Source organism: Megalops cyprinoides, chromosome 20 (assembly GCF_013368585.1).
Source record: "Megalops cyprinoides isolate fMegCyp1 chromosome 20, fMegCyp1.pri, whole genome shotgun sequence".
NCBI lineage: Eukaryota > Metazoa > Chordata > Actinopteri > Elopiformes > Megalopidae > Megalops > Megalops cyprinoides.
Genome location: NC_050602.1, coordinates 3,866,427 through 3,887,805, shown reverse-complemented (window position 1 = coordinate 3,887,805; position 21,379 = coordinate 3,866,427). Strand labels below are relative to the sequence as shown.

The 21,379-nt window shown below is 38.9% G+C and overlaps 2 protein-coding genes across 5 annotated transcripts in view; both read left to right on the top strand.

The window, feature by feature from the left end:
- agla (amylo-alpha-1, 6-glucosidase, 4-alpha-glucanotransferase a) overlaps positions 1-7,040 on the top strand; it is a 35,872-nt gene extending 28,832 nt beyond the window's left edge. For 3 of the 4 annotated variants that reach the window (XM_036554320.1, XM_036554318.1, XM_036554317.1), the window contains exons 27-34: positions 182-293; positions 1,327-1,462; positions 1,947-2,059; positions 2,702-2,913; positions 3,380-3,477; positions 3,963-4,050; positions 4,131-4,264; positions 5,629-5,746. In XM_036554320.1, the coding sequence (XP_036410213.1) occupies positions 182-293; positions 1,327-1,462; positions 1,947-2,059; positions 2,702-2,913; positions 3,380-3,477; positions 3,963-4,050; positions 4,131-4,264; positions 5,629-5,746 (1,011 nt within the window). Of the gene's footprint in view, positions 1-181; positions 294-1,326; positions 1,463-1,946; positions 2,060-2,701; positions 2,914-3,379; positions 3,478-3,962; positions 4,051-4,130; positions 4,265-5,628 lie in introns of all 4 variants that reach the window. The other variant, XM_036554319.1, reaches the window with a different exon arrangement.
- Positions 7,041-18,983: 11,943 nt separating this feature from the next.
- On the top strand, positions 18,984-21,354 carry si:ch73-14h1.2 (putative ferric-chelate reductase 1). Its single transcript, XM_036554870.1, has 4 exons — positions 18,984-19,185; positions 19,765-19,898; positions 20,027-20,124; positions 21,291-21,354. The coding sequence occupies exons 1-4, from the start codon at positions 18,984-18,986 to the stop codon at positions 21,352-21,354; spliced, it is 498 nt and encodes a 165-aa protein (XP_036410763.1).
- The last annotated feature ends 25 nt before the right edge of the window (positions 21,355-21,379 follow it).

The following is a 21,379-nucleotide window of genomic DNA, read 5'->3' as shown; positions in this document are numbered from 1 at the left end:
ATTATATATATCAACATATAAAGTAGAGCAGTGCAAGGAGCTTTGATATTGACTTCAAGCCTCTGTTGTTTACAGATGTAAAGTACTTATAGCAGGGTGAGCTAGTGGTCGCTGTTTACAGGCATATTCCATCGGCACTCTGTAATTGGCTCTTTCTCTTTTATGATGCAACACCCCCCAGGACCAGCCCCTTTATGATGTCATCCAGGAAGCCATGCAGCGTCACATGCAGGGGATTGAGTTCAGAGAGCGGAATGCTGGGCCGGAGCTTGACCGCAATATGAAGGACGAGGGTGAGTCAGTATCATTTTGGAATTCTGCATAGGGGGGCTCCTGAGTGGCTCAGCAGTGAAGGTGCTCATGGATCTCGGTCATGTCATCAGTCAAACTGACTTCATTCTGCCAGGGTTAGGGGTTGGCATGTCGGCAGGGTCTGCTGATCTCACCACTTTTAGGCACTCTGCGATTCATCAGACACCTACGAGTTTCTCTGCTGATAACAGCGGTGTAGGGCCCGACTTCCAATGAGCGTCCATTCCACTGTGGTGCATTTGTAGTATGAAAAAAGCCTTTGTGTATTATATTATAGTATATTATATTGCATTTCATCTCAGTTGTAATTGCGAGATGAACTTAATGTACAATAGCATCCATTGCATAGTGGAGGTATTGCAAAAGGCTACCAACTGTATTTGTAATCTGTGGGGTAATCTATCCTGAGGTCAGGCAGTAAATATCAAGCTGTAACAAGGCTATTCAGCACAAATAAAAGAATTCCTGTGTACACTTTTAGAGCGAGGGAAGGGAGGAACTGGGAAGTGTGCAGCAAGACCAGCACCCTGCAGAGACTATGATGCCCTCTAGGCCAACCAAAGTCATAGGTTAGGGCTACAGGGTGAATATATGAATATAGTGAATGTACAGAATATATTATTGAGTATGAGTCATGTGACTGTAGAACACAGTAGCATGCATGATGCAGTATCCAAAATCTGAAACCTGAGAGCATTTGCCCCGCAGGTCACTGTCCGGGTCGAGCTTTATTGGAGCAATGATAGCGAAATTCTTCAGATTCTATCTTTGGCAGGGGCACGAAGCATGCAGAAAAACAATTTCCTTCTTCTCTGGGGAAAGTATCTCTTTTCAATATGATCTTCTGTTTGCTTTTCTACCTTTTCTACCATCAGCAAAAAACACTGTGCTTACGGAACACCCGGTAGTGTCATAGCAATGCAGTCAGCTTTGACTATTGCCTTTACTTTTGTGGGTTTAAATTTTACATTTTTAAATCCTTTATAAACATCCACGTGCCTGTGTTTATGCCAGGTTTCAATGTGGTGGCCAAGGTTGACCCGCACACTGGCTTTGTGTACGGAGGCAACCAGTTCAATTGCGGGACATGGATGGACAAGATGGGGGAGAGCGAGAAGGCCGGCAACAAGGGGGTGCCAGCCACACCAAGGTGCGACCCCACACGTCACTCTTCACCCTGCCCAGCCGGCTTTAGACACCCCCACCATGCCTCAGTGACTGGGGTACTTCTTTTAAGTGTGACACCAAGGAATTACTTTATTTGCCCCATAGAATCCTTAATTCTGTCTAAGTTACATATCTCAGGTTTTACACAATATCTGTGTTATTTGTATGGCTGGATATTTTTATGAAGCATGTGGAGTTAATAGGGTTGGGCTCATGGCATTATGTTACATTATTGTCATTTAGCAGATGCTCATGTACAGAGAAACTTACCAGTGTGAGTACAAAGTGCATCTACTAATGTGTAATGAGTTTGCAAGCTGTGGAAGTCACCTGTTTTAAGGGCTCAAGTAATTTAGCGTAACTACTATGAAGGTACAATGGTATGGTCTCATGCTGAATTGGATCGGGTTATTCCAAAGTTTTGTCCACATGAGAGTGGTAAACACTCATGTGTCACTTGGTTCCAGGGACGGGTCAGCGGTGGAGATTGTGGGTCTCTGCAAGTCGGCAGTGCGCTGGCTGATGGAGCTCTATGAGGAGGGGCTCTTCCCCTACTCTGAAGTCACCGTCCTCAGAGATGGTCAGTGTCACGCACGGCCCCCGAGGGAAAAAGAAACCTAGGGAAAGTGATTGGTTGAACATGCCAAGCATCTCTAACTCCGCCCTTTAAAGCATTGTTGGTTCGCTTTTGCTCAGTATCTCAAATTAATTGGGTGGGGGGATTGTGTCCAAATGAATAGTGACGTTTTCTCCAGAAAGTTTGACATAATGTCTAGTTCCAGTTACATGAGTTAAATGGTTGCTTGAAGATAAACTAGTGAATAATTAAAGGCTACCTAAAACAAAACTAATGTTGTGTTGTGTAATACTTAATTGCTTTACATCCATATCAGATTGGACTTTGAAGTTAATTTAAAATTATATCGAAAGAGTTAATATATATTTGAACCACAGGCATAGGAATGCTTGATCTGTTCAAACATTTGCCTGGACTTCATTTACTCAGAGCAACACAAGTTACCTTTAACTGAGTTATATTGCTTCTTTTTGTACAATTTTACCAAAATTCATCATGAACTAGATGTTACATGTGTGCTGTTGATATTTGCTGTTACACAGTGTAGAATAAAATTAGCTTCTAATTTTCATAAAATATTACTTAAAGGTTTAATAAGAAATAATGTGTGAAAAGTGAAGGGTAGTTTCAATTATTCTGTTGCAGGGGAAGAGTACTTGGTCTCCTATGACGACTGGAACATCCAAATCCAGGACAATTTCGAAGAGATGTTCTACGTGTCGCACGACCCCAGCGACCCCAACGAGAAGCACCCGGAGCTGGTACACAAGCGGGGGATCTACAAAGACAGCTTTGGGGCATCCAGCCCCTGGTGTGACTACCAGCTTCGGCCCAACTTCGCCATTGCCATGGTGGTGGTAAGCTCCCCGCAAGGAACATTACTGTCCCCATTCTCAGCTTGCCTCCAAGGAGCGCTGGTTATATCAGCCTGTCTGATTTCCCAAGAGCCTGTCAGTCAAACGAGTGATGATGGGGTCCTGGTCTGCAGGAGGTTTGGGCAAAGAGGGATGGGAAATAGGACTTTTTAGTGCTAACACTACACTACTACACTGCTCTTCCCTTATTTCCATTGGTCAGGTTAGTCCACAGTGCTACAATATTCAATTTCAGTGTCAAGCCATTGGTAAAGTAAACAATGCTTAAAGTAACGTAAACTATAAGTGAATTATATTTGCAGAAAATTATGATTGAGGATAGTTATGTCTTGAGGATAGTTATGGCTGGTGTACTCGACCAGCACTCAGCGAAAGATGACATTTAAAATAGACAAGACTCTGTGTTGAGATCATGTGACCATGCCCTACTTGCTGTTCTGTGCTGTAGGCCCCTGAGATGTTTACTATAGAGCGGGCATGGGAGGCCCTGGAGATCACAGAGAAGAAGCTTCTGGGACCCCTGGGAATGAAGACCTTGGATCCAGAGTAAGGCACCTCTTCACCCCTTTAACTGCCTGTTCGGCTAATTGTATGACTACTTCATTTTCTGAAATAAGTGGCAGCAGAAGTTAGCCTAATGAATCAAATATATTTCATTTAAGGCTACTTAAATGTTTTATTAAAAATTAATATTTTAAAACAGCTGGAGTGTGATTTATTTTTACTTTGGTAAACGTAATAATTATGATTTACAAAACTTGACAATCCATGGTAATACCACAAACTGCAGTGGTTTTGGCCTTTGTATTTTGATGCCATAATTGAAGCCAGCATAAGCCTAGTCCTCACACAGAATATGTGTGAGGTTCCAACTGTATAATGTACAGAGTCAAGCTCTCATATTCACCCACAGAAGTGCAGCATGGGAGTCCTCTAGACACCCTCCATGTTGAATTTCTGTCTTATATTTGTATATACCCCTACTGTGTGGATTTTTTGTTATTTTTTTGTTTGATTTCATCTTTCCCTAGTGACATGGTATATTGTGGTGTCTATGACAACGCTCTGGATAACGACAACAACAACACAGCAAAAGGCTTCAACTACCACCAAGGACCTGTAAGTCCTACTGCACACACACAGGCTTGCGGTTAGTCTGTCCTGGGCTGCAGAACGTTGGAAGATTTTTTTTCTTGCAGGAATGGCTTTGGCCGCTCGGCTACTTCCTTCGCGCTAAGATCCATTTCGCCAAGTTGCTGGGGAGGGACACATATGAGAGCACAGTTTACCTGGTGAAGAATGTTCTGTCTCAGCATTACGTCCACCTGGAGAGGTAAATCGCCATCTGTAGAATCTACAGACAATGAAAACTGTCTTGTCTTCAGCATGTGTTCAACATCATCATTTAATTGATTGAAATAATAATAGTGATATCCTGAGGAAACGGAGGAAGCACAGGTAATTGCCAAAATAAAGGAGACACTTGAGTAACTGAGGGATACAAAGTATATTGGTAGCGGGTGCTTCCACACAGGTTTGGTTCCTGTGTTAATTAAGCAATCAACATCCCATCATGCTTAGATGTAAAAATGCTGGCCAGGCTAAGTTGACCATTATTTTGGCGACCTTCGCTAGAGCAATAGATGTCAATGACTTAGAGAGGAGTGATTGTTGGGGCATGTTTAGCAGGAGCTTCAGTGGTGAAGTGATGGCTAAGATGATGTTGGCGTGGAAAAAACATCATCAGCTAAGGTCAGCTATGGCCGAAAGTGCATTGGTTTGAGATTCAAGGCAAAACAGATGAGCAACTCTGAATCAGTTGACTGCAAACATCAATATATGGCTGTGCGCCGGCAGTTTCATCAAGTAACAATCCATGGAGAACTCCACTGGAAGCGTTCTAAGGTTTGTAGTGCATAACCTCCATAGTTCATCTAAAAATGCATGTTTCTGAGTAATGTGATGTAAAGAACAGAAACAGTGGTCTTTGTGAGTGATGGAAAAAAGTCATTATGGTCAGATGAGTCATCCTTCTCTGCATTCTAAAGTGGACAAGGGCATGTGTGGTGCAAAAAAACCTACAGGCCCGAGTGCTTGTTTCACAACACCAAAGGATCCTGGAGGCTCTGTTATGGAGTGGAGTGAATTCTCCTGGCCTGGTTTTGATCCACTCAAAATATTATATCATATGCCATGGTTGTCTTAGTTACCAGATCTCAACCCAGTTGAAGACTAGAGACATCACCATCAAAACACCATCAAAAGACCACCATCAAAACACCAAATGATGGAACTTCTCTAGGAAAAATGGTGGTCTGTCCTTCCAATAGAGTCCCGGTCCCAAATACTTTTAGAATCTATGCCAAGGCACCTTGAAGCTGTTCTGGAGGCTCAAGGTGGCCCAGTGCCCAACTAAGACAGTTTATGTTGGTGTTTCCCTTATTTTGGCAGCTACCTGTATGACTTCTAATGGGGTGGGGAGTTCTGTCATTTATTATCATGTTTGGCTGAGATTGGTCCAGCGTCGATGGATTCAGTATCTACACAAAGCAGAGAAGAATGCTCAAGTGTGTGGAAACCAGCAATATGCCATTATTTAAATAAAAGTGATGTGTGGTATACAACTGGTTTTTTCAGTGCTGCACTTTTGGGCAGGGAATTGGAAGATGTGTTGTGAATGCACTTCTCGTCTTATAGGTCCTCCTGGAAGGGTCTCCCGGAACTGACCAATGAGAATGGACAGCACTGTCCTTACAGCTGCGAGTCACAAGCCTGGTCCATTGCCACTGTCTTGGAGGTCTTACATGACCTGTAAAGCATTACTTCCTGTGGGTGGAGACTCACCCCCACAAGTCTACCAGCAGCACAGTTTTAACCTCACATGTATTATTACTTGTTTAGGTTTCTCACGCCTCTTTATGCATGTTGTATTGTAACAGTAAATTCTAGTATTTGTTATTTAGAGAGAGGATTCTGGGAAATGTAGTTTACACTAATTGAGCTCTGGCCTCTAACTAATGTCAATGTTGTTTAAGTACTAGATGTGCTGTCAGTGGGAACAGATAGCAGTTATACATGTCAGTGGAAGAACAACCTTTATCACCAGCTTCTGTTCAGGTCCTGTACACTGCAAATCCTCACAATACAGTGTCATCCTTTTCTGTTACATGGTCACAGGTTGCCTGCTTTTCATAACGTTAAGACCTCACAAAAGGTTTACAATAAAAAATAGCTCACAGACCTTTATCAGTTTCAATTTTGTTTTTTTTTTTTTCAGGGAAAAAGGTCAAGTTAAAAAGGGCATTTTTGACTATCCTGTTTTTATTTCTAACAGCACTGTGGTAATGAAAAAATGGTGGTCTGATTTTAAGGTTTTGAAGGAAAGTTATCTGTATCTGTCATGTTTCCTCTAGGGAAAAAAGAAGATTGTATTTGCTTCTGGATTGTGGCAGTTTGCTTTTATTAGTTTCTGAAGCAGTGCCCTCTGTTGGGTGCTGTTTCGTCAGGGGGAGGCAGCTCTGTTTCTGCTTTGCCAGAGCAGTGCAGATTTTCTAGGTCTTCCTCAATGGTGAAGACCGCCAGCACATGGTCCCCTGCGGCCAATTTGGCTCATTATTGGTCCATTTAAGTAATTAAGCATTTGGATGAAACTCAAAGCAGCTGTGTCTTGAGCATTCCGGGACCAGAGATTGCCACCCCTGGACTATTACTGACCCATGACTGTTTTATAATTACATAATATTTAGTAATATCAGTGGTTAATTTATAGAAGCATTTAATCGCTTGAATTTGACAAAAGCAATGGTGAATTCACAGCAGCATTTAATCGCTTGAGTTTAGCAATAGCAGTGATGAATTCATAGCATTGTATAATTGCTTGAATTGTTTACTTTTACTTCCTTGTGTGGTCTTGCTAACAGCCTAAATGAGCCTTGCATTTTCTCCTCTGTGTATTTGTAACTCAACAGAATTGCTATTTGTTAATCTGCTGTCACTAATGTGCATGATTTAAATGGTCCTCTGAAGCAATGGCCTGTTTCCTGTTTGATACGAATGTTGGCATTAGAGTGGGTCAGTGGCGGCTGGTGAGCTGGAAACAGGGGAGGCTGAAACATTACCTTTAAATCTATCATTACTTTCAACCTGTTCCCCTTTATCCTCCCTGATTAACAATAAAACAAATAATTCACAGAATAATTGACACCAGTGCGTAAATGGAGTAAATGATTATGCTCGCGAAACAGCACAGATTGTCTGTAGTTTGCGCGCTATTGCGAAAGCTACAGCATGAGGTTGTTTAATAAACAAGGATTATAGATTTAAAGGTAATGTTTCAGCCTCCCCTGTTTCCAGCTCACCAGCCGCCACTGAAGTGGGTGTGTTGTACTTGTAAGCCTGCTTAAGATGGTTTTCAGTACATGGAAAGGCAAAATGCTAGAAAATAAAAGGATTGCCTCATTAACTGATCTGTCACACTGATGTGCATGCAAACACAGTCAACACATAAATAAAGTACACGTGTTTGTGTAGGCTAAAAGGGCCAAATTTATTATAATGGACCACAGAGTGCAGTGCAAACAAAGTCGCAAAAGAAATATAGGAGGAGCTGCTAACTGGTGGCTGCTAATCTCGAAACATAGTTTCAAGTCTTGAGGTCATGTTAAATTTTGTAATTTTATTTTTCTCTCACTTTCTTACATTCTGTTACATTTTGCTTCTTCACTGGTTATATTGATACAGACACAATAAGATTTCTGATGGTTAGTGCCTGTTTGATCCAACAGCATTTGTGATGGAACACCACTAACACTCCAGCTATCTCTTGAATGTTTGCAATGACATAAAATCTTAATGATACAACAATAAAAATATTAATGATAATTGGATTAGTACTGATATAAAGTGTCTCAGTAAACATTGTCCATACCAACAGTGTAACCATAAGCATTTCAGTGTGGTTTAACAGTCTTCCTCTCTCCTGTCTGAGCTTTAGGTATTCAACTGTGGAGTAACTGCCTGAGAAAAAAAAACTGAGGGAATCCAAATACATTACCCAAATAACTATACAGTTTATTAGCTATACATTAAAGGATATTTCTGTCCATACATTAGCATATGTCATTCATTGTAAAGCAATCTTGTGTGAAAATGCCAGAGCACAGACTTCTGCCCATTTCAATACAAGGCCAACAGGAAGAGACCAACTGCGGTCAGTGAGACTCTGCTGTGGGAGAAACTCTGAAAGTCAAAAACAACAGCAGGTCATTCATCCAAGACGTCTTTCTTTCCCCATATTTAAAAATGAATCGCTCTACATGCATAATGTGCTAAACTCGCAAACTCATTTTAATATTTTTAAAAATATTGCCATTTTCAAAACTGTAATAAACACGATCACTTACCGGCTCAAATGACGAAGAGGCCATTTTAATTGTTGGGCTGTTCACTTTGACCCAGAACTCTGTGTAGTCCTTCACAAAAGTCGCACTGAAACCGAAGCGCAGTAATATTACTTGTGATAATAAAAATAAAAAGGATCAGATTTATTAAGATATTTCATACAGAAAAAAAAAACACACCAGAAACAAATATCCCCTGGAAATGTGTCTCTCGGCGCCTCCCATGTCACTTGTAGTTGTGTTTTCTTGATACTAGACAGCTGAGTGACGGAGGAATTCTGGGAGAAAAATCACATCAAAATGAGCCCTGTTAAAAAGAGCATTTCTGTGCTGACAAAGTCTGTACTAAGCAGGTGGAAATGATGGCATTAATTAAGTGTAGATTTAGGGGATGTGGATTTTAACATGACTGCATTATTTATTTGCCTCTCACACATTTATTCAATATGACCTAGTTTACATTTTATGTTTCCCATTATATGTTATAAACAAGCTAGATATATATATTCAGATTAGTCTTCAAGGGAACAACATCGCAGTTCCAGTTGAGACTCAAACCAGTCTCCCAGCTGTCACATGAAAACCTTTAGGTTTAGAAAAGGGCATATTAACTGGACTCATCTACCCTGCTATTGTCTCGTACCAAGGCCTAAACATAAGTTCATGTAATAAACAGTAGAGAAAACCTCATGTGGATCCTCTGTACCTAGGTTTCACTAAACAAAACAGGATTGAACAAGCGGGTCTAACAGCTTGTGGGCGTGGATGTCCGTAGTCACACCAGCAGGCATTAAGGCTTTGCATAGCAGGGCCATCTGAACGTACCGTCATATTGTTGCAGTCCAAGGCCTGGGAGAGGGAGGAATTCATGGAGGTGAAGCAACCAACAGGGGCCTGCCCTCCCATTGCTCGGGCTTGTAACAGGAAGCCCTGGAATGCTGACGAATTGCCGGTAGCTTCCAGAGTTACTGCACACATGGAGGCAAAAAGAAACACGCTGTGCAGTAGATCTTCAAACAGGAGCCTTTTGGAGATCACCACACAATGGGTCATGATGACAAAGGTGACCGGTTTGTCCTGCTTTACAGCACAAAGAAGAACTTTTTGTTTGTTGTTTTTTTTTTTTTTTTCAGGTAAAATATACCTAAGTATTAGTTACCTGGCCATTTTTATCACAGGACTGTGGATGATATTCTCTCATTTGTGAATCTGTTGACTGTCAGCATTAATCACAAACACACGCATAAAACGCTATATAAATATCATGGCAACATAAAATTCAGGGAAAGTTTTTGGACAAACCAAGCATTTATAAGTCTACCACTTGTAAACACCGTTGACCTGGTGGTCTGTGCATCCAACCAAACACTTTCCCTAGGTTTCGCTTTCTAATACTTACCAAATTATTTCGGGGAATTTCACACATAATTCCAAGTGCCTATTGATTCACATGTAAATGTACAGTAATACAGGCTCTTTAGTGTGGATTTATTACAGAAAGGCACTGTGAGTGGTGTCTTCATTTTTCAAAAGAGCTAACTTTCAGTTAACACAGAAAAGGCTTCATCACAGATCTCAGAGCTGGAAGTTCCCAAGTGTGTAAGACAATAAAGCATATTTCTTTAATTGATACAGTAACAAAGGACTCTGTGTCTGGCTGGACATGTTACATCCAGCCGACCACTCTCCCTGGGGGCCTTTTTCAAATACTTTATGACTTTTCTTTCCAGAAATTTGAAAATTAATTGCTCCACTGGATATACGCATAAAATGCATAAAATGATGTTTGTGAAATAGGTTTTTTTTCCAATCATTTTTTTTTTCAGGCAACAGTCCTAGCAACCATAAAACTTTATGTTTTATTGGTCCTTGGACTCAAAAATTTTAGATGTGAAAAACTTTGTTCGTCAGTGAAATATTTTTGCGCGTCACTGTTGTCTCCTGCTGGCCTGAATTTCAGGATACAGAATAAGCTTGAAGCTATGATGCCACTCTGCAATCCCTTGAGTGGCTATGAGATTAACAAGACATTTGCAGGGTAACAAGGTGATCACTAGAGCCCTGGTGTCAACAAAAACACACTCACATGTGCACATTCCTCCTACAAACAATTGCCCACTTTAAAAGGATGCGGATGGAACGATCTGTCCTCTATCTAGACCATAAATGTAAGTTAGTGAACACTGGATCCTTGGAACTACCAACATTCATGCAATAATTTACTGCTGCATTATATTTAATAAAAACGCATTACGATAGGTAATGGCTCCTCAGTCACAGTGTAATCAACAACATTTAAGAATCTACCTACTTGCTGAGTCATATTTCAGAATGTATTATGTTAGTCCAAATATAGGGCAGGATATTTAACCCAGATTATACATTTTAAAAATGCAACTTTTTAGCTAGTTTTGCAGTAGGAAAATTGATAGGCCACATGCCATGACAATGTGCAAGGATTTAGAGGGAGTTGTGATGCAACAACAGAACATATTCACTGTGTGTCCTTGGAACTAGAGGCAGACAGGATTAATGTTGAAGATTAGATTTACTATTATTTCTCATTATTAGTTTATAGGATGCCATGTTATTAAATGTTTTTTTTGATGAGGAAAATTATATTCATATGAATTCATCTTTGCAAAACACACAGAACTGTTTGTGGTGATATAATGGATTTCAAACCTTGTTACTGGATTATGCACACAAGCTGTACCACATTATTGATGTCTTCTGTGGTGACTAAGAACAATATAATTTGTTCATCCTGTGTTTGCTGGAGTTGGATTTTTGTTGGTCACAGTTTTTCAATGACCTTTTTTGAAAAGAGGAGTCATCTTATAATTGGGACTGTTTTATATTTGGTCCAAAATATATAAATATCCAATCAATGAGGTACTACTTAGCAAAGAATCATATCTCATAATGTCTTATTGTAACAAGCAATTAAGCACAGATAGTCAAGTAAATAATAAGAATATGGAATTGTTACACTCAGGCATTTGTAACTTGAAATTGCCCAGGTGGTCCTGCCATATTTTTTAAAAAACATTTCTTTCCAAAGTTCTGCATTGCATTGTGCTAATCTGTAGGATTTGATGGTCTGCACTCAAACTAAATCAAGGAAATTAAAGGACAAAATAAAATGAATAATTAATCATTCATAACCAGCAGCCAGCTGCTTACCTGTGACTCTGTCCCCTGGTTGGTAGGAGGACTGGCTCGCGGTGACAGTGTAAGGAGACTCTGATGTCTGAGGTTTGAAGGGGTCGTGGCCAGGCAGCATGCTCTCACAAGAGGGACCCACCTGTCCGTTGGAGAAGGCAACCGCTCCCTTAGTGCAAACCACAAGCATTACCAGGCAGGTCTGGAGGATCTGGAGACACATCTGAGCCATAAACAAAAGCATAAATGAAGTATTCAGGCCCCAACAAAGAAGTGATATATGTTCAAATATACGAAAAGTATTTTATAATGGAGGTCAGAACATACTGGGATGCATTCCGAGCATGTTTCCATGCTTTATTGCCAGTTTTATATCGTACATGTCACTTCATGAACACATTGCAGAAAATATTGTAGAACTACACCTTTCGTCAGTATTAATGAATGCACTCCATAAAGTCTTCATAGTGTTCTAATATTACAGATGAAATCGTAATATTACACATATTGAAGGATACAGATTGTCATATTGAAGATGATTGAAGGAGAAGATCATGGTTAACTCTTATCTTTCTGTTCTATTGTGAAAACATGCAGTATAATTCTTTTACAGCATAATGAGGTAAATTGATTGTAAAATTCTCACCATGTGCACTGAAGGATGATGAAGTGCACTTAGCTCAGCAGAGAGTTGGTGCATTTGGTCCAGCTGAAATGGTGAGAATGGCCATTTTTATTGAGATCCTTAGCGGTGTCAAATGTTACCTTTGACAGGTGGTATTAACTTCCTGGGTAATTTAAGATATCGAATTTCATGAGGTAGGACCAAGGCAGTTTGTTTTTTTCTTGTGTTTCTTATTATCCTCTCTGGATAATTAGGCTCAGTGGAAGTGTCTTTTATTATGTACTGCAAAACCATTCCTGAATAGAGCTTACATTACCTTTAAGTGGCTCCCTATCTCTCTCCCTCATTCACACACACAGTCTTTGCATAACAATATCCAATTAGATGTTTGTTGAGAGCAAAAATCCCTTTCCATTTTATTTCCAAAATTTCTATTGAAAAATGTAATTTTTCAATAAAGGTAAAAAAAGGTGACAGTGAATGAAATAAAACTCACAGCATTAACAGTTTGATCTATGAAATCTAGATTCTGATGTCAAAATTATGCTGTAAATGCAATACAAATGTACTCTATTTTAACAGACTGGGTCTCTTTCAATATTCATTTATTAGTAATACATCATCTCAAATGTAGTACTTAATTTCATATGGCTGATAGAGTTCCCTACAGGGAAGCTGTGGAAAAATGCATATTTTGCTGCTATACTTAAGGTATACTTAAATTCCCTCAGGTATACTTAAATTCCCTCAGAAATACTGATCCAATTCTTTGAACTCGTTCATCAAGCTTAAGTGACTGTGTTCACTGCGTTGTGTGTTTTTGCACATGCAAAATACTGCATTTCAATATCCTGCCATATTCTCAGCTAAGAAGCACTAATACCACATGTTAATAAAAACCAAAACAATTGGTTTCAGTTTTCATATCACTGGATTCATCCATGTTTCCAGAGTGTTGTTTGGCTAATACAGTGCATACAGTGCTCAGTGATTAGGCTTAGCCAAAGGACAGATTCACATCACTGAACATGCGCAGCATAAATACCAACCCTCTGTATGGACACGCCTGTATCCCCCATATGCTCAGCAAGGACATACAGAACATGTAATATGTCACCAAATGCTTCAAGACAACTTAGTGAAGAGACCTGTCAATATTGTTGAGATGACAAATCTGGCACTGGTCAAAACATGGTACAGCTGTGAATTTATTTTTAAAATGTTATTAATAATACAAAAAAACATTGAGCATACTCTTTCTTGAACAAATCTTTTGAAATTTATACATTACATTATTGGCATTTAGCAGAAATTTAAGAATGAACTTCACAATGGTACTTTCTCAATCTAATATTTACAACTGTGGGCTACAGACATACTCTATGCAAACAAATCTATCATGGCCTGTCATGGTGGATCTTCCAGCCTATTGTGACATAACCATACACATACATATGCTTAATCCATGACTGATCCTCAAGTGTATACATTAATTCTCCCATACACCTGAAAAGAGCACACAGTAAATTGTCTCCATTTAACTCTGTATTAACTGATAAATACTGCAATTTTTAATCCAAAATAATATTACTCTTGCCCAATGACACAAAATGAACCCACCAATGGATGTGATGTAAAGTTCTAATTTCACAGTATTTTTAAACTGACTGCAGAGGACATAAAAACAGAAGTATAATGAATGGCAGGGTCCTTTTAGGAAAAAGAATCATAAATTCATTGCGGGTATTTCAATCTGAACGTTACCAAGCATTTCAGAGTCATAGCGGAAGGGTCAAAAGTAAGATTAGATGAAGCACCAACTACACTGCATTTCTGGACCGCAGGCCTTATGAAGGGGAAGATGACCCAAGTCCATAGTGGAAAACAACCAGTGGAACACAACAGCTTGGGTTAATCACTCACTCTTTAGTTAACAAATGATTATGGACGCCAACATCATTCAACACCCCTTCCTCCTGAGGGGGCAAAGAGGATTAAGTCAAGACACACCTATCTAATGCTCAGTAACTCCCACCAGGCTAAGTTTAAAGAGGAGCAGGCAGAATGAGCACAACTTCCTGCTCAGACTTGTGGTAATAGACTGGCTGAGTATTAGGCCACAAGTCACAGTGAATTATTTCCACTTTATCTGACAACATCAGGTGCTGGCATGAAAAAATGCAGTATACCCATACACGGGTTCATATGAGTTTGAATACTGCACGTGATGCTGATAGTATTGCTCACTTGTATAAGCATTAAAATGTCATTCACATCTGGGCACACAACAAAACCGGACTAGACCAGCTGAATCAGGATCTCATCACCTAAATCACCATGAAGTCCTGATTTACTGTAAACAGTATCATTGTCAATGATAAATATGTCAATTTCTTACTGAAATTGATATAGTACGTGTTGCAATTGATGGTCTCTCAGCTTTTAGTAAAAGGTTTAATATGACTGTTTCGGTACAAAATACTTTTGGCTAATCCACATAATTTACATCCATTGATATTACCATTCCATACCATTGTAACCATTTATCGCCATGAGCTGAATCAGTGATATAGTACAGAATGGGGCAGCAATAGGTCTCCATTCAGTTGGCCACAATATTTGGGCATGCAATATTTGGATTTTTAGTTATTATACCAATATTTTTCTTTTTCAGTCATTGGTACGAACATTTCACTCAACATTGTAAAATCATTTAAATCGTCCAAATGAAGGCATTAATATCACCTACTGCATTCAGATGTTGTTGATCAGTCATGGAGTTTCATGCTTTGTATGTTTCTGCATTATTACTTTAATTGTAAATATCTTTTGATATGTTTTCCTTTATCCATTTGGTTTGTATATGATGGTGCAAAGTGTATTTATGAAATGTGATATATTGCCAGTGGCAAGTCAGTACTTAGGGCATATATTATTCATTATTGCCATAAATGTATAGATATTTTGCAAAAAGAAGATATTGACAAATATTAGACAATGTCATTTTACAATGACAGTTTATGAAATGTTGTGAAATGTTTTTGTTTTTTTTTCCTAATAATGGATAATGGATCTGGTTGGATAATGGCTTCGGGTAGGCAATGGATCTGGCTTAATAATGGATCTGAATGGATCACGAATTTTGCTGGATAATGTTTTAATATAGTAATGGATCTGGCTGGATAATGGATCTGACAAAATAATGATCTGGCAACTGTTTTTTGGACTTTGAGGACAGTACGTCAAGAAAACACAGCTGTAGGAATCAAGGTCACTTAAATTAGTTTATACTTTTTATTTTTCTGACTTCCTCATGACTCAAAGAAAATGTGAGAGCCTGGTATTCAATTAGTAATGTATGTAACAAAAATTAATGAACAGTATCTGAATTTTACAGTTTAATTGTTTTATGTGGATCTGTTCTGATGTCCAAAGTACGTCACGGTAATAACAGGAATCTGACACTGTTGAGCTGGTGGGAAGTTTCGAACTGGAGTCTACATACCCCTGGCAAGAGATCAGCATTTGGAGTTATTTGGATTTGATTTTTTTGACCTGTAGGTATACTTTAATAACTTTTTAAGGCAACAGAGATTTGATTATAAATGGTTTATCTAAATAAATATATTGACTAACTCATTGTTTAAAATATTTTCTAAAGGAGGAAATAGTTGTAAAAAGTTCTTTTCCACATTTCCATTATTATCATCGTTCAAGACTATTACATTCTCTCCCTCTCTCTATCTCACATGTTCACACACACAAACACACGCACACACACATACTGAAAGTGATTCTGATAATATTGTTCACTTGCATAAGCATTAAAATGTCATTCACATCTTGGCACAAAACAAAACCAGACCAGGTCAGCTGAATCAGGATCTCATCATCTAAATTACCATGAAGTACTGATTTACTGTAAAGAGTGTCATTGTCAATGACAAATATGTCATTATGCTCCTTCCGCTTGTGTCATAGTTTTACCATGCAGTTATGTTTACTCAAAAAATTAGAAATATTCTTACTGAAAATGACATATTACGCATCATAATCAATGGTCTTTCAGCTTTCAGGAAAAAGTTCCATGTGATCATTTTGGTCTTTTTTGCTGAAAAAAAGACTCTTGGATAATCCACAAAATTCATATTCACAATCACATCACACACACACACGAAGGAACAGAGAGAGAGAGAGAGAGAGAGAGAGGAGACCTTTATTTTTAGCCTTATGTGAGCTGGATTCATTTCATATTTTTAATTATGTCTTACACAGAATGAACTGATTAACTGATGAACTGGTTTACCATGGCTTGGTGATATGATTATGAAGAGGGACACTTCTCTCACCCAGGGCAAACAGTTCTCATCTAGCTTCCTTCAATAAAATACAATTTTAAATATGAATAACCCATGATTTGTAACAGCAGTCATTTTTAATTAAAAACAAATGTTATGTGTATATTTGGCACAGATGGACAGACATTAACCAAAAACATGTCCAAGCTTTGCGGAGGCTGTACACAAAGAAAAACAATCACAACTCTCCTGTATTTCAAACTTTTTTTATTACATTTTAGTATACCAAAGCTAAAAGGCATCTATGGTTGTTCTGTGCAAAATAAAACCCATGAAGACTGCTTGGCTGTGTGAACATTTATAAATCAGTATTATCTGGGTTGGACTTGGTGGTTCTCCAGTGTGTCTAGCTAAGCACTTTCCCTGGGGTTCATTTCCAAATATATATTGTCTGTTTCCAGAAAACCACAGATTCATTACAATATCCATTGAGATGTGCCAGACAAAAACTGACTGAAAATAATTTTTATAGAATACCCCTATGATCCCATTCGCATCATGACACGGGCTTTCCATGAACCCAGGGCTTCCCTCTGAAGATGGCTGTCAGTACTTTAAATGCTAGCCACCATCTAACATTGTCTGACTTTAACATCACAGTTATGCAGTAATATAAGGGTTGGACTCAAGTTTTCATGCTGTGTTCCATCCCGCTATCTCTCTCATGACCGCGCAGCCAGAAACTTAATTTAACCTTATGAACCTGAACAATAAGGATGTAGAGTTGTTGTTTATACTTCCCTGAATCCATGTAATATCCATAAATATCTCTCCTCTATAAAAGGGAAGAGGAAGCACGCACTGGTGTCAGCTTCTTCATCCTCCACACAATCGTCCCTCACATACAACCATTCAAGCTGATTCTACCAGAGGTAAGGTCTGTTTATTATAAGGTCTTTTACAATTGGGGAAAAAAAGAAAAATTCACACCTGTTTACTGTGGAACAGTAAACACAGAACAGGTGTTCTAACTGAACATTTAACATGGAAAACCACAGTCAGTGCTTGCTGTTTGTCTTTATTGACTTCAGTTTTATGTCCTCAAGAATAGCACTAGAGACGTTTAAGATCAATTTTAGAGAGATATTTCAAACATAGAGCCACGTGTATGCTAGCTGTGTGTGTTTTTTTTTGTTTGTTTGTTTGTTTGTTTTGCTCCCATTCAATCAGCCTGTCTTAACTGATCCAGTCAGTTACTTGTATAAAACTAAGTTTCCCACAATATAGTAGGCTAAAGCAAAATATTTGAGTATTCTGAATGCATACATGTCGACCAATATGGAATGTTCGTAAATTATACGGATTTCCCCCCAATTGCTTACGGACCTATACATAAAATCATATAAAAATTTAATTTATAAAAAATTTTAAAAAAAATTAAAAATCTAAAAAAAAAAAAAAAACCTCGTTCAAAATTTATTGCGCGCTGTTCGTTTCGAGAACGATAAAATAACGCATGAACACGGGAATACACACTACGGTAAAGAAAGAACAACTGGATGCTTGTTTCCTAAAGTCTCGCACCAATGACCAATACTTCCGTGTCGTCACACAGGGGGCTGGTGGCAGAAAGTGGCTTTGGTTCCCGTAGACCTACATGCAAAATTCACGTTTATATATATATATATATATATATATATATAAATATATATATATATATATATATATATATATAGTATGGTAGCAGTCACATACTACAAAATAGCCTATATTCCCACCAGCATGATCACATGAGTAACTTCAGAGATTTATTCTAACACGGTTTTCCCCCATAAAGATAGCTGACCGAATGCATGTGTCAGCCAGCACTTTAACAGTCACCGACCGTCTTGGCTAGTTTCGAGGTAAATTAACTTATTGACTGTCTCTAGCCTTAGATAAAACATATAAAACTTGCACATTGGGATTTTCTTTCTTATTAATATTACACCTGATAGCACAACTCTTCGCTATTACTATTACTGGGGATCCGTTGATATGTGGCTAAACTGCTAACCGCTAACGCTAGGTAATATTACTAGCCTACTCCATAGAATCATATGGCTTGTAGGTGGACAGAATCGTTACTGTAGACAGTTAGGCTATTATATAACATACATCTGATAGATCATGTAAAAATATAAAAAGTAAGATTACATGATGATGATAACACAATAAAATCTAATTCATTTTGTTGCGATTTATAGATCCTAAGGATTTTCTATGGATTTTATGGATGTTTCCAGAGGGTGATACAGGTGGGCATCCGAAGGGGTCGACATGTATGCGAATGAGACGGCTCAGTCAAGATTTATCAATAGCAAAATAGGTTTTGAAAAAAAAGTGTAAACTGAATTCAAAAGTTAAACAATTTCAGGAAAATGCTGGATCAAAAACCAGCGTTTACATGGTTTGACACATCTGATCATTGAACTTTCACCAAACTTGCCTGAGCATACTACAGTTGTTCTCTGAGAGTTGTGGGTAAATCTCGCCCTCGTTGCATTTACTTGTGTTTGCTTTTAGATGTGTGGATCAGGAGTTCTCTTGCTGGTCTTGGTGGGTGGAAATGCCCTTCTCGGCACTGTCGCTTATCCACACGGTGCCGTTACAGAGGCATGTTCTGCCATGGTACCAAAACACGGCGGATCCACCTCTGGCACTAACTCTGCACCATATAAGGTCATTTCAAACAGCTCCATCTACAGTGACGGAGATGAAATCACAGGTAAACGGTGTTTTGATTCATTCGAGTCCAATGTGTCATAAACTGCGTTTCACTTTTTCAATTTATTTGTTAGGCTATACAGAGTAGCCAAAATTCTCATCTCATATTTGCTAATTTGACATCCAAATGAAAATGACTCTATCTCTGTTTTTCAATCTTCCTTTTCATGAAAGCAACTGTTGGCTGTTTTCATGGATGCGGTACTGAGTTGATTAATCTTGTAAAATAGTCGTTACAGCAGGACTTCTATAAAACAGTTTCTTTAATGATCTCCCAAATAAAATACAGACATCAATAAAACCCCAAATAAGCTCTGGTACAAAACAGCTTTCTGGGAAATGCTTGTTTCATTATTTGAAAACTGCATTGTAAAAATAGACGAATTTACAACATTCTCACGCTCACACGTGCGTGCGAATGTCTGCTTCCTTACTTTTTAAAGCATGGTCAGAGCATCAATCGCTCACGAATAATTCATGAAAGGACATGAGTGAGAGAGTGGTCTTGGCTGTAATTCCACCTCAGTGTGTTAATGCTGGGGAAACGTGTGGCACATATTGTCCCGTCCCGTTTTTACAGTGACGCTCCAAGCGGATAGCACGGCATTCCGAGGGTTCTTGCTACAGGCACGGGAGGTGGGAGGAAGCAAGCCTGTTGGAACATTCACTGTCACCGGCGGCGAGGCCCAGCTTCTAACCTGCGATGGCTTGGCGGTGAGTCCGCTCATTTCTTACAGTGACTTAAGACTTATTCAGTGTCAGTTGTTAGTCATTTGTCGCCAGCAATGGAAATATCACGATCCGGTACTGTGTGTGGAAAACCTACGCTTTCATCCCTGCAGGGTTCAGCGGTTAGTCATACGTCCAAACAAGATAAGACCACGATTACAGCCACATGGAAAGCACCGACCGATGGGAACCCGAAGAGCATCGTATTTAGGTATGTAATGAACTTGCCATGTTTATGATTCCACGTTTCCGTCCTACCAAATTTAGTTGGCTAAGTAATGAATTTTCATTCTGTATTTATTTTACCAAACTAATTACTGAGAGTAAACCGTGAAATTACAGCTAATTACGCAGATACTTTTCTAGCAGGTGCGTGATGTGCAGGAAGATAATGAAAGTAGGCCTAAGTCACTTTACCCTTTATGAACGAGAAAATTGCCAAAATCGAAATTTTAAGTTTGGTTTTCTTTTTTTCTTATATGTTATCCAACTGTTGAATAGGCCCTCTCCTCGTCACCTATCATTCTTTTAAATTCACATTTGTAGACAAGAAGAGCATACTAGACCCCATGGTCCATGTCAGAGACAATAACCCCCTCCCCTCTTGCAGGGCGACGTTTGTTCAGAGCTTTTCAACTTTCTGGGTGGGGGTTCAGAGCAACCACGTGAATTACAATGGCACAAATACAACCGATGGCAGCTGCTCGTCCCATATATCTACAGCTGTGTGTCTGCTGTCTCTCACCCTACTCCTGTCCCAGTTGTAAGTGCTCCTTCACAGAGCATATTATGTTATAATCATGTTGTATTGTTTTTTTTTTCCAATATAATATGACATATTTTTCAAAGCAGCAGCTTTTGAACTCAGTGAAATATGAAAAAAATCTTGTTTCATTTAACAGTATTTTTTGACTATTGCAAATAGGAAGAACTTTGTTAATATCAAATGTTTGGATAAATCACAATTTCTAACTTTAACTTTTTACAATATAGGCATAAGAATTGTCAACAATATTTTGAAATACGAAAACAAGTTCTGTTTGTATGTGTAACACTACATTCATGAGTGAAATTAGTCAGTTAATTCTCAATTAGGATGCATGAACAAGAGATAAATTATTTCTGTACAAACGGCTGTGGATACATGTATGTGCAGAAAAAAAATTAAGCATTATCGTTTCTAGAAGTAGCCAGTCTGGCTTTATTTACGTTTCTCTAGAACACTCAAAAAATTGTTACAAAAGTCTGTACAGGTAACACACAGGTAACAGTAAAGTAAAAGGGTATCTACAGCATCGGCAGAGGAGGATTCCGAGTGGACTGATCAGCGTTGTTGGTGTCTCTCCCCCCCGCTGATCTCGGCACTTGGCTCTTCAGCTGTGGAGTCTCAGGAGCTGCCTCTCGGGTCAACCCAGGCCAAGCCAGGGCCAAACCCACCTGAGGATTGATACCCAGTATAGCACCTT